The sequence below is a fragment of the Rhinoraja longicauda genome, chromosome 24 (genome assembly GCF_053455715.1).
Source record: "Rhinoraja longicauda isolate Sanriku21f chromosome 24, sRhiLon1.1, whole genome shotgun sequence".
Lineage (NCBI taxonomy): Eukaryota > Metazoa > Chordata > Chondrichthyes > Rajiformes > Arhynchobatidae > Rhinoraja > Rhinoraja longicauda.
Window position 1 is genome coordinate 10,644,937 of NC_135976.1, and position 13,720 is coordinate 10,658,656.

Below are 13,720 nucleotides of genomic sequence, written 5' to 3' on the forward strand. Positions count from 1 at the left end.
GGAGAGATGTGGGGGGATAAGGTGTGAAAATGAGAGATCAAAGGGCATAGATCAAGGATTTAATCCTTACATTGATCTCATTGCATGAAATGAATCATGGAAGCGTACTGCGTTGAAGGTGTGGCACTTGCAAAGTTAATTAAGCAATACTATTTTAGCTCTGGAAATAAATACAATCAAAATAATTGAATTAATTCATGACTTATTTGAAACATAGTCCTTCCATTCCCCACAGCAGTAATGATCCAAGGTACCTAATAGTGTATTATGCTTGTAGTTTGCAGATATTATTCCCATATTCAAGAAGGGTTATAGGGATAAGTCAGGAAACTATAGGGTGGGGAATTTTATGTCAGTAGTAATGGTGGATCGGTGGTGCAGCGTAGATTTTCCGCCTTACAGCGCCAGAGACCCGGGTTCGAACCTGACTATGGGTGCTGTCTATACGGAGTTTGCACAGTATGTTCTCCCTTTGACCGCATGGGTTTCCTTCCACACTCCAAAGATGTGCAGTTTTGTAGGTAATTGGCTTCTGTAAATTGTTCCTAGTGTGGACTAGAAATCCTTAGAAATTTGATGTACGTGAGGTGGTAGACATGATGTACATGGACTTCAGCACGGCTTGTGACAAAGTCCTGCATGGCCTGGTGACTTTGGTGAATAGAGCAGTGAAGTAGGTATTTAGCTTGTTCACCTTCATTGGCAGGGCTATTGAGTATAGGAGTTGGGATAATGATTTGGATGAGAATGTCTGTGATCTGATGAACAAGTAAGCTGATGACACAGAGATCGGTCGAGTTGTGGAGAGGGAGGATGGTTGCCTGAGGATACAGATGGACATAGATCAGCTGGAAGGTTGGGTGGAGTGGTGGCAGATGGAATTTAATCCAAACACGTGGGAAGTAATGCATTTTGGTTCATTATTCCCATATACAAGAAGCCTTGTCCAGGCCAGACGAGCGTTAATGTAGAGAGGAAACTTGAGGTGTAAGTTCATGGTTCCCTGAAAGTGGCAACTGCCACCAACAGGATAGGATAGTGAAGAAGGCATTTAGCTTGCTTGCCTTCATAAGCAGAGGTATTGAGTATTGGATTAGGGAAACATGTTGTAGCTACACAGACCCATTGTTTCTGCTTGTTCATGTCCCAATCCGTCCCTACCTATGTCCAAGACACCTCATATACTCTTCGTCTCTTCAACAACTTCTGTTCTCCAGGCCCCCACTCCCTCATCTTTGCCATGGATGTCCAGTCACTCTACATCTCCATCCCCCACCAGGAAGGTCTTAAAGCCCTGCGTTTCTTCCTCGACCGCAGAACTAGCCAATTTCCATCTACCAATACTCTCCTCCGCCGAGCAGAGCTGGTCCTTACCCTCAACAACTTCTCGTTCGACTCCTCCCAATTCCTGCAAATCCAAGGCGTAGCTATGGGCACCCGCATGGGCCCAAGCTATGCCTGCCTCTTTGTAGGGTACTTCGAACAATCACTGTTCCAGGCATAAACTGGCCCGAACTCTACCTCCGTTACATTGACGACTGCATTGGTGCTGCCTCCTGCACCCATGCAGAACTCATTTACTTCATTAACTTCACGACTAATTTCCAACCTGCACTCAAATTCGCTTGGACCATCTCCGACATCTCCCTACCGTTTCTGAATCTCACCGTCTCCATCACAGAAGACAGACTGTTGACCGACATCTATTACAAACCTACTGACTCTCTGAGCTATCTAGACTACACTTCTTCCCACCCTGCTTCCTGTAAAGACTTTATTCCCTACCCCCAATTCCTCTGTCTACGACACATCTGCGCCCAGGATGAGGTTTTCCCATACTAGATCATCGGAGATGTCCTCATTCTTTAGGAAACGGGGGTTCCCCTGTTATCATTATAGATGAGGCTCTCAATAGGATCTCCTCGATATCCCGCAGCTCCGCTCTTGCACCCCCACCCCCCATTCGCAACAAGGACAGAGTCCCCCTTGTCCTCACTTTCCACCCCATCAGCCGTCGCATACAGCATATAATCCTCCAACACTTTTGTCACCTCCAACGGGATCCCACTACAGGCCACATCTTCCCATCTCCATCCCTTTCTGCTTTCCGCAGAGACCGTTCCCTCCGGAGTTCAAGAGGCTGAGGGCTGACCTTAGTGGTTTATACAATTGTGAGAGGGATAAATGGTGATCATTCTTTCCTTGCATAGAGTCTTAAACTCGAGGATATGGATTTAAGGTGGAAGGGGAAATATTTACAGGAGATCGGTGGGGCACATTTTTCACATAAAGGGTGTGAGCATATCGAACAAAGTGCCAGAGGCGGCAGCAGAGGCTGGTACAATCGTAGCATTTAAAAAGTCTGGTATGTAGATAGGAAAGGAAGAGAAGAGTTTGGGCCAAATGGGGATGGTGCATATAGACATCTCATTCGTCATGGGTTTGTCTTTCCCTGTGCTGCACAACTCATGACTCTATAACTCTGCCAAAATATACATCTTTACATTAGAATTGCAGTTTCACAACAAAGTTTTCCAACAAAAATCAAAACTGTTTAACTCTAGTAATTATTTACATTGGACAGCATCTGTTTTAGTTAATTAGGCACCATCTGCTTCATGCCTTCTTGCTATCACTTGAACTCTCATTGATGTGCATAATCTATTCCCAATTTAATTACAGAATCGAAAATGTGTTATTAATTCAGCATCAGACCTGGGTAAGATAGATTTTAGTCAGTTTGGTCAGCATATCTCTGAGAAATGAAATGCATAGAATTCAGAGGAGATGCAAAAGATGACATATGTCAGGTTTTCAAATTACGAAAAAAAAGCATACTCAGTTTAAAGTGACTGAGGTATGTTAGCAATAAGAATTGGCCAGATGAAGGAACATAAGGAAAAATGTGTTAGCCTTGAGGGGAGAAGGGTAGACATTTGGGGGAACAAAAAAATCTCATGACAGCAGATAAATGCCACAGGCTCCGTGAAGAAGTTTAAAAAGGGGAACTGGATCAATGGCTATCAAATGGGATTTTGAAAGCATTCCTTGTCTATTCCCTCAAAATAACACAGGAAGGATTTTGCTTTTTCCTTAACAATGGGCTATCAATGGTGAATGTCCCGCATTTGGATTTTTTACAAGCTTGTATTTAAAGTTAAAAGCTATCTCACGTTCTGGGCCCCTGTGCTTCATTGCTGCAGGTTACTTGAAATTTGTTCAACGTTCCTATCATTTGGCTGCAGGGTAACCCTGAATAGCAAAATATGTTGAACGATCTGCTTTCATCCAATTAATTTCTGAATTTGTGAAAAGAAAACTCTAATAGTGCAATTATTGCATCCTTTGCTTTGCTGTTTATTTTTGTTACGAATTGCTTCATTTTCTTTTTGTTTATCAAGTCCGTTTAAATCCTGTTGTCTAATCGTTTTTATCATTGATATACTGTCATTTCCATATTCATATAGACACATAACCAAATAATTTTAAAAATAGCTCCATTATCTCTCAATGTTCCTTGCATTATAGTGTGGTCATGGTATAAAACTCATGAGCAAACCCATGTAGGCAAAATTATAATTAGCAAGGATACAAAACATACAAGCAAGCAAAATTTATTTTGCATTTTGTTCTCAATCATTTAGCTTAAGACTTTTGGAAGAATGTTAAAAGCAAGACCATCTGGTCATTTTAAAGTAGGATTGTCTGCATCTATCTGTATCTTCTTTCTCTTCCATCTACATTCCTTCCTCTAGCTTCACGATTCCTAACTCTTCAATCCTTTTGTCTCACACCTCCTGTCTTCTCAATTGTGGCATTTGTCCAACCATCTGCGGTCAACCCACCCACCCCTCCCCCCACCCCCTCACCTGTATCCACCTATTACTTGCCAGACTTAGTCCTGTCCCTCCTTTCTTCCAGCTTTCTCTCCCCCTCCACCCCCACATTCAGTCAGAAGAAGAACCCATGTTCTTCAGAGATGTTGCCTGACCCACTGAGTTACTCCACTACTTTGTGACTTTTTTTGTTAACCAGCATCTGCAGTTCCTTGTTTTGACATTGTCTACTCCCATCTTGCATTTAATCGCTGTTTAATGCAGCAGGGACTTCACCTATTTATAACAGACATAACGTGGGATTAACTACCATGTGGTTTCAGTTTGAAAGGAATTGTGACATGCTTTTAACAGGAACGTGGTGCAAAACAATTTTAAGGCTTGCTCTTCTTCAGTTCAATGAATAGTTCCATTCTTAAATGACAACTCTTACGAGTGATAACAATAATGGTAGAATTGTAATCTAACAACATCGGAACAATTTCAAGAGATGTAGAGTGCAGGCACTCATCGATTCATGTAAGGGTTATGTTCTGTGAACCCTTACATAAGTCAGATGTTACAGGTCGGAATCACCATCCCCATCCCCTGCCCGAATTTGAGCCTGAAGAAGGGTCTCGACCTGAAACACCGCCTGTCCATGTTCTCCAGAGATGCTGCCTGGCCCGCTGAGCACTCCAGCACTTTGTGGTCATCACTGAGAGTATGAACTGTCTCAGCGGCATCCAGCTGCGTCCAGGGCACTTTCTGCTGTTGTGGAAATTACAAACTGTCTTGATTGGAGTGGGGGCTGAGTATAGAATTGTTTAAGTGCGGTTAAGTAAGTATTACATGTCGGGGAAGGTCTGTAGTTATAGGTACTGTGTCCACAAAAGTAAACCAGACAAAAGGTTTCATATATCATGATGGATGCCATCAGGTCAATCTCATTCAGGAGGAGTATAGTTGCTGCATGCTTCCTGCTGACATTATCCCATATTCTGCACACATGACCTCCAAGCTCAGGTAACTGCGTTTAATTTCAGTGAACTAAAGACGTTGCAATATTCTAGGATTCAGTACTGCGTTCTGGATACTTTTACATAACACTGTCCCAGAATTTCACTCCTGCCATCGGGATGAAGGTATAAGAGCTTGGAAATTATAACGTCCATGTTCAGGAGCGGCTTCTTCCCTACACCTATCAGTCTATTAAACACTACAACCTCCAAATAAGCTCCAGACTGCATAGACTTGGGGGATTGTTTTTGTCTTTGCACTATTATACACACACACACACACACACAGACACACACATGCACACACACACACACACACACACACACACACACACACACACACACACACACACACATAACTTTCTTTTGTTGTTTATTTATGGTGTTTACAGAGTACCTATTTTACATATCTGTTGTGCTGCTGCAAATAAGAATTTCATTGCTCCGTTACTGGACAGATGACAATGAAACCCTCTTGACTCTTGTTAACACCCCAGTTAAAACAATATACCAAAAAGAGGATGAACCATTCACATTGAGAGCAAACAGCCATCAAATAAAAACATTTTTTTCCCTTCACAGAATACACTAATTCAAGAAGTGGAAAATACTAGAAAACAGCTTGAAGAATATCACCTGGACAAGGTATGACTGGTGCTTCAGGCATCAGTGTTTCTTACATCAATGTTTGTTTCTTGTTCTCAGTGTGCCTTGCCCTGTATTTGCCCTGTAGAAGCAGAGATGTAATAACAAACACCGACTGCCAGTGTAATGACAAATGGCAGTGTGGCTGAGAAAAAGTCAGAGTAGGTGGTGGAGGTACGATTGCAACATTTAAAAAAAACATTTGGACAGGTTTATGAATCAGAAAGGTTTCAAGGTATATATAATTATGAGCGGCATAAATAGAATAGACAGTCAGATCATTTTTCCGGTGTGGGAATGTCAAAGACCAGAGGACATAGCTTTAAGGATAAAAGGAGCAAAGTTTAACGAAGATGTATGCGGTAAGTTTTTCGTACACGGAGGTTGGTGGGTGCCTAGAACATGCTGCCAGAGGTGGAGGTGGTGGAGGCAGGTACAGTAGTAACATTTAAGCTTTTAGATAGGCATATGAAGTGGTATGGATCATGTGCAGACTTATGGCATTAATTTACCTTGACATCATGTTTGGCACATACATTGTGGGCTGAATGGCCTGTTCCTGTGTTGTACTTTTCTTTGTTCTATGTTCCATATAGACCAAATGGGATTAGTTCAGGTGGACACCTTGCTCACTTGGATGAGTTGGGCCAAAGGGCCTGTTTCTCTGCTGCATTGAATGCTATGTTATGAGATCTTTGGAAACCTATTGAGACATATTGCTTTAGTTTTCAAAGTAAAATAATGCTTCTTGCATTCAATTGGAAGAATTTACTATTCTGGTGTTTCAGATGTACATCTTTTGTTACGCAAGATCTTAAAACTCCCGTTTTAAATGTTTACATTAATTGAATACTAAATCAATATAGTAATGCATGGCCAACTTAAAAAGCCAATAAATGTTTTGCGCTGAGAGAGCTATTGCAGTCTAACAGCCAGGAATTGCTTTAGATTCTTAATTACAGATTGGTTTGTAATTACATATTGACTGTACTGGGAACCAACATTCCCCACGCATTTCCCTTTTACTTGGGCCTGATGAGACAATTCTGACAAACTTAGACATAGAGATCTTACTAGAATTCAATCTGGATACCTGATATCATATGGAATTGAAGCAAGGGAAATATCCCATGTTTCATGCAGTTTATTACTGCGTTATCCTATTCTCACATTAACATAACAGCACCTGTGAATGTCCATTGAACTGCATAAATAGTTTTCCCTGGGTGATTATGGTAATTGAAGTTTTGAGAAAGAAACATCAAGTAAAGTGTTTCTATATGTTTATACATATCCAAGTTCACTGACTTAAAGTGACTGAAAAAACCTGATGTGTGAACCTCAGAAAAAAACCCCACTTATGATTACTTTTTGGTGTTCTGTTTTAATATCCCCATTTTCATTATCGAAATATGGCCACCCCTATCAATTTCTATTGCCTTTCTCAACATTTGCCGACATTGAGACTGCACATTTAGCTTTATCTTTATTCTCCAGCACTAAAATAATAACAAAAATGTTGGAAATACTCTGCAGCTTAGGCAGCATCAGTGGAGATGGAAACAGTTAATTGAATTGAATTGAATTTGAATAAATTTTATTTGCCAAGTATGTATGCATACAAGTAATTTGCCTTGGTGCTTTGCTCGCAAGTAACAACACGATATACAGTAGACAATTAAAAATAAAACCGAATTTAAACATGTGAAGAATGAAATAAAATACCAGAGCAAAAGGAGGCTACAGACTTTTGGCTGTTGAGTAGAACTACTGCCCATGGAATAAAAGCTGTTTTTATGTCTGGCTGTGGCGGTTTTGACAGTCTGGAGTCATCTCCCAGAGGGAAGTGCTTCAAAGAGTTTGTGGCCAGGGTGAGAGGAGTCAGAGATGATCTTGCCTGCTCGCTTCCTTGCCCTTGCAGTGTACAGTTCAACGATGGGGGGGAAGGTTGCAGCCAACAACCTTCTCAGCTGATCGTACGATGCGCTGCAGCCTCCGGATGTGGTGCTTGGTGGCTGAACCAAACCAAACCATGATGGAGAAGGTGAGGACGGACTTTATGATGGCAGTCTAAAACTGCACCATCATTGCCTGTGTCAGATTGTGTTTTCTCAGTTGCCGCAGGAAGTACATCCTCTGTTGGGTCTTTATGACTGCGGAGTCGATGGTGGCCCCCCATTTAAATTCCCTGGAGATGATGGTCACAGATGTGACTGTGGTGCTGTTGATGGTGAGTGGGGGAAGGGTAGGGAGAGCTCTCCCAAAGTCTACAATCAATTCCACTGTCTTAAGAGCATTGAGCTCCAGGTTGTTGCGATGGCACCAGGCCGCCAGCTGTGTCACTTCCTGTCTGTAGGCAGATTCCTCCCCATCCTGGATCAGTCCAATCAGGGTTGTATTGTCCACAAACTTGAGAAGCTTTTCAGAGGAGTTTGTGGAGGTGCAGTCGTTGGTGTTGAGAGAGTAAAGGAGAGGGGAGAGTCGCAGCCTTGCGGTGCTCCTATGCTGAGGGTCTGCGGGTCCAAGATGTGCTTTCACATGCTGCTTCCTGTCTGTCAGGAAGTTGGTAGTCCACTGACAGAGGGGTTCAGATCCATAATGTTTAATCAAAATTGCAACATTCTATTTTAATAATAAATATATATATATCAACTGCACCACAGCTTCCCCTAGTTTCTCTGCAGAATGGTTCAGGTATTGCTGGGATTCCAAAGCAGAATGGTGTTAACAAAAGTTGATTGTTCAACTTTTTGTATATAAGGGTTAACCCACTGTGAAAGTATAAAGGTTACAATTAAAGTCTTTATTTTGGTGTAAACTGCACTGATGCCTGAGTGGGGATCGTTGGTCTGTCCTCCATTATTTATCCTTCAGGTAATGGAGTTTCCATTCAGATTGCAAGTTGGCCTTGAAATGTTAACCCTCGGAGAATAAGAAGGAAGATTCCAAATGTTTTACTTTCCTCTATTAACCAAGTTCAGGCAGGAGGTGCTTCAGAAACTTCAAATTTTACAGTTTTATTCCAATCATTGATATGTAGACATTTATTAAAACAATATGATGTGAAAGAGTTAGTTATATGGAAAGAATAGGTTGACCACCTTCGTAATGTATCGTTCTTCGATTCGTTCCCTTAAACACTTGTCTAATTGTGCTGATTTGTCCGTTCAGATTGCCTAAAACCAGTGCTTTTATACCAGCACCTCCAAAAAATATTCCTCGTTTAAAAATAAAATGTATTAATTAAATTAAACTTGGACCACCCATCTAATTGCTACCCATCAGCCCAAGAAATTCCATCTATACCTACTCTCTATTTCCAGTCCATAAACCAACTTACAACCCATGCATGTTTAATACCCCAAACTTATGTGCTTTGATTTTGCACACAGTTGCATTTCATGTATCTGAACACTAACTCCCCCTCCCACTCCCAGTCTGACCTTTCTGTAATGGGCCTCCTCCAATGCCATAGTGAGGCCCACCGGAAATTGGAGGAACAGCACCTCATATTTCACTTGGGCAGCTTGCAGCCCAGCGGTATGATCATTGACTTCTCCAACTTTAGATAGTTCCTCTGTCCCTCTCTTCCCCTCCCCTTCCCAGATCTCCCTCTATCTTCCTGTCTCCACCTATATCCTTCCTTTGTCCCGCCCCCCTGACATCAGTCTGAAGAAGGGTCTCGACCCGAAACGTCACCCATTCCTTCTCTCCTGAGATGCTGCCTGACCTGCTGAGTTACTCCAGCATTCTGTGAATAAATACCTTCGATTTGTACCAGCATCTGCAGTTATTTTCTTACACTGCATATGGCTCGATTATAATAATGTATTGTCTTTCCGGTGACTGGTTAGCACGCAATAAAAGCTTTTCACTGTACCTCAGTACACATGACAATAAACTAAACTCAACTCAAACAATCCTCCAATATGGGACTTTATCAAGAGCTTTCAGAAAACCCAAATGCTTTTTCTTCATCTATTCTGCCTGTTACATTTTGTTTCAAAAACAACTCTGGTAGGCACAATTTCCCATCCATCAATCCATGCTGGCTTTGTCACATTCTTTTGGTTGTCTATAACAGTCCTGTTATCACTTAGATCATAGAGTTATACAGTGTGGAAACAGACCCATTGGCCCATCTTGCCCATGCCGACTAACATGCCCCATCTACATCAGTCCTACGTCTCTGTGTTTGGCCCATATCCTGCTAACCTATCCTATCCATGTACCTGTCCAAATGCCTTCTAAATATTGAGATAGTAGCTACCTCAACTATCTCCTCTGGTAGCCTGTCCCACATATCTACCACTCTTTGGGTAAAAAAAGTAGCCCCTCAGGTTGCTATTTAGTATTTCCCACCTCACCTTAAATCTATATCCTCTGGTTCTTGATTACCCTACTCTGGGTAAAAGACTGTGCATTTACCCTGTCTATTCCTCTCATGATTTTATATACCTCTATATGATCACCCCTCATCTTCCAGCACTGTACGAATAAAGTCCTAGCCTGATCAACCTCTCCCTATAAGCCAAGCCCTCGAGTCCTGGCAACATCCTCGTAAATCTTCCCTGCACCCCTAACAGCTTATCAACATACAGGGTGACCAAAACTGAACACAATACTCCAAATGTGGCCCCATCAATGTTTTGTACACTGCAACATAACTTCCCAACTTCTATACTCAATGCTCTGAATGGTGAAGGCCAATATGCTGAAAGCCTTCTTGACTACGCTGTCTATCTGTAACACCACTTTCAAGGAACTATGTAACCACAATCATAGATTCCTCTGCTCTACAACACTCCCCAGAGCCCCGCTATTCCCTGTGAAGGTCCTGTCCTGGTTTGACTTCCCAAAAAGCAACACCTCACACTATCTGGATTAAACATCATTAACTATTCCTCACCCCACCTGCCTAACCGATCAAGATCTTTCTGCAATTTTTGACAACCACCTTCACGATCTATGTTATCATCTGCTGTCATGTTATCTGCAAACTTGCTAATCATGCTTTGTACATTCTCATCCAAATCGTTGATATCAATGACAAGCAGCAAAGGGGCCAGCACTGATCCCTGAGGCACACCATTAGTCACAGTTCTCCAGTCTGATAAACAACCTTTCACCATCACCCTCTGCTTCCTTCCATGAAGCCAATTCTCTTTCCAGTTGGCTAACTCTCCCTGGATGCCATGCCATTTAATCTTCTCGAGCAGTCTACCATACATACTTTTCATTGCTTCATGCATTTTCCTTTATACTGACGTTGGGCTAAATAGTCTGAAGTTCCCTGTCTTTTCCTTCATTTTGTAAATAATAGGGTTACATTTCCATCCATCAATGTGGAGGAACTGTTGCATAATTCATATCATACTGGGAGATGGCGACAAATACATCAACTATTTCCTTTTGCTTCTCTACTTAATAAACATTATGAATGCCTGGCTGATGTAGATTGTCAGAGCCTCTCATGCCATTAATTTTATAACCATTGTTTTCCCTTTACTGTTATCCTTTAATTCCTCCTGTTTGTTAAACTGTTGGTTCCCTTGTACTTACAGAAAGTTCCTTGTGCCGATAAATAACTGGCACTGGAATAAGTTATTCATGAATGCAAAGATGAAGACAGACCAAAGTATTTGTTCAATTAGTCTGCTAATTCTTTCTTCTCCATTTTAAATTCTCCTGTTAATGACTGGATGTCCTGTCTCACACAGGAGAGGCTGGCGAATGAAATAGGGAAGTTAAGGACGGAAGTGGAGCAGCTGAAGTTGAAGACGGGGGCGTTTGCAGATAGTGTCCATCCACGGTAATGCCATCAACATTTAGACCTTGGTCGCAAGTCGTTTTACTGTCGGTTTATTTCTCTTTGTGATAAGCTAACACGAGCTGACATACTCAGCACAAGGTCTTCCCGTTTCCACTGTTAGCATTCACGCCACATTGTACTTAACACTGAATGAGTTCCTCTGGTAACCAGTCGAAGCACTGCATTGCATTCAGAGAAGCAGAAGATAGAAACAACCACAAAGGCCTCAGATTCATTACAACCCACTAATAGTTGCCAGTGCTACAGATTGGGAGTGCTGAAAGAAGAGAACCTAGGGCAGCACGGTGGTACAGCGCCAGATTTGCTGCTTTCTAGTGCCAGAGACCTGGGTTCCAACCTGACTATGGGTGCTATCTGTATGGAGTTTGTACATTCTCCCTGTGATCGCATGGGTTTTCTCCGGGTGCTCCAGTTTCCTCCCACATCCCAAAGAAAGATGCGGGTTTGTAGATTATTTGGCATCTGTAAATTGTCCCTAATGTGTAGGACAGAACTAGTGTGCAGGGGATTGTGTGCAGGGGTTGGCATGGACTCGGTGGGCTGAAGGGATTGTTTCCACGCTGTATTTCTAAACTAAGCTGAACTAAACATAGATGGTAGAAAAGTACAGCACAGAAGCAGGCCCCTCAGCCTACAATGTCTGTGCAAACATAATGCCAAGAAAAACTAATCTAATCTGCCTGCACACATTCCATATCCCTCCATTCCTCACACATCCATGTGTAGCTAAAAGCTTCTTAAATGTCCTTATCAATGCCAGCAGATGATTCCAGGCTCCTATCACTCTGTGTAAAAATAAAACTCACCCTACACATCTCCTTTAAATTTTGCTCCTCTTACAGTTGACTGTCTAGAATCCAGCTATCTCTTCAATGCGAGCTGGATGCACAGAGGCCCCGATTAATAGGATGTGTAGTCCCAATGTCTCTGCTCAAGACACAAGAGCAGAAGTTTCAGTATCTTTGGAGAAAACCAGAATGCATGAAGTTAAGAGGCCATGGCAAGTCGACAAGACTGCCACCTTATTTCAGAATCATTGCGATCCAACTCTGTGGAGTTAGAGTGATTGAGAACGAGGTTAGCAGCTGTTTGTACTCATCAGCCAGAAGCCAAATCTCATTCTTGTGCATATGTTTGATGAGGTAAAAAACAGATTTTCTTTCACCCAAAAATAAACTTTATTCAGAATTAAAATAAATACAAACGAAAAACTATCCAAAAAAACTCTTCAGGCATTCTCAGTGTCTATACATTCATTAGTTTCATATTCAGTAGTGTTTTCACCTGATCTTGAAACTAAACATCTTTGTCACTCATGTGGCCCCCTGGGTGATATCCCTTCCCTTGTTTGAGGGATGTCCCCACTAGACTCGGCCCCTCGATCTTCAGCGCCAGAAGGACCCTAGACTGTAGTCCTACCCCACAGAGCCTTGGCGTTGGCTGCACGGATATGATGTAGCTTCACTTTGGGAAAAGTAACCTGCCGCTTTCTTGTAGAGCTCACCTGGGCAGTGCAACAGATTTGCGGTACTCACTTAGTTCCGTGGTAGAGACACAGCCAGAGCACTATGGATCCCCAGCGGTACTACGACAAGCTCAGATGGGCCGCTTCACCTCTCTGCGGGAGGAACCTACGAAGGTAGGAGATGGTTTCTTATGACTGGCTTTTCAGCAGATTAGTAGATCGCTGTGCAAATGTAACGAAATATATACAGGATTCAAGGATTTGGATCAATTAATGGAGAAAGCACATCCGGAACAGTACAAATAATGATTTATTAAAGCAAAATACAAATACAGAAAAACTATCTATAAAGTAACAATACAAAACAACAGGTCTTATTGAACACTGCATATTCAAGTCTCCTGTCTGCACTGGCTGGCACTGGCAAACCCGCTCTCCCTGTGGGTGAGCTTCTCTCTCTCCCTGAAGGTGAAGCTCTTCTCCATCTCTCTCCTCCTCTAGGTGAAGATCTCCTCTAATGGTAGAGCATGCACATATACTGTAACAACTTAATCTCTGTATGTCAGACTACGTGTCAAAACTGGCTATCCTCCTTTGTTCCATGATGGCATGAGTTATGTGTCCTATCAGATGCCGAGCTCGGCTCAGAAGCCTCCAGGAAGGCAAAGCTTATCTTAGTGACCTCTCAGGTGGCCTCATGATTTACTGGTCCCTTCGAGTTAGCCTAAGCATTCTTCGAAAACATCTACTTGTTTTCCTAAGCGGGGTTTGAAATGTGGTGCTGCTAATTTAGCTGACAACTCCATTTTAGCTGACACAGTCTGCTTAACCTTTGCATTACAGCAAGGTGTTGTTTGAAGATGTGGGCATTTCTTTCAAGGAATTCGCAGGCTCAGACTGTTACTGGAATATCCAGCAATGACTAGGTCTAAAAAGGTCACGT

The 13,720-nt window shown here is 42.3% G+C and overlaps 1 protein-coding gene across 9 annotated transcripts in view; it reads left to right on the forward strand.

The window, feature by feature from the left end:
• ppfia4 (PTPRF interacting protein alpha 4) overlaps positions 1-13,720 on the forward strand; it is a 461,362-nt gene that overhangs the window by 379,871 nt on the left and 67,771 nt on the right. For all 9 annotated transcript variants that reach the window (XR_013548847.1, XM_078420653.1, XM_078420654.1 and 6 more), the window contains 3 exons: positions 5,417-5,479; positions 11,200-11,291; positions 12,810-12,951. Coding sequence is in view for 8 of the 9 variants with exons in the window: in XM_078420653.1 (XP_078276779.1) it covers positions 5,417-5,479; positions 11,200-11,291; positions 12,810-12,951 (297 nt within the window). In the remaining variant the exon portion in view is untranslated. The remainder of the gene's footprint in view (positions 1-5,416; positions 5,480-11,199; positions 11,292-12,809; positions 12,952-13,720) is intronic.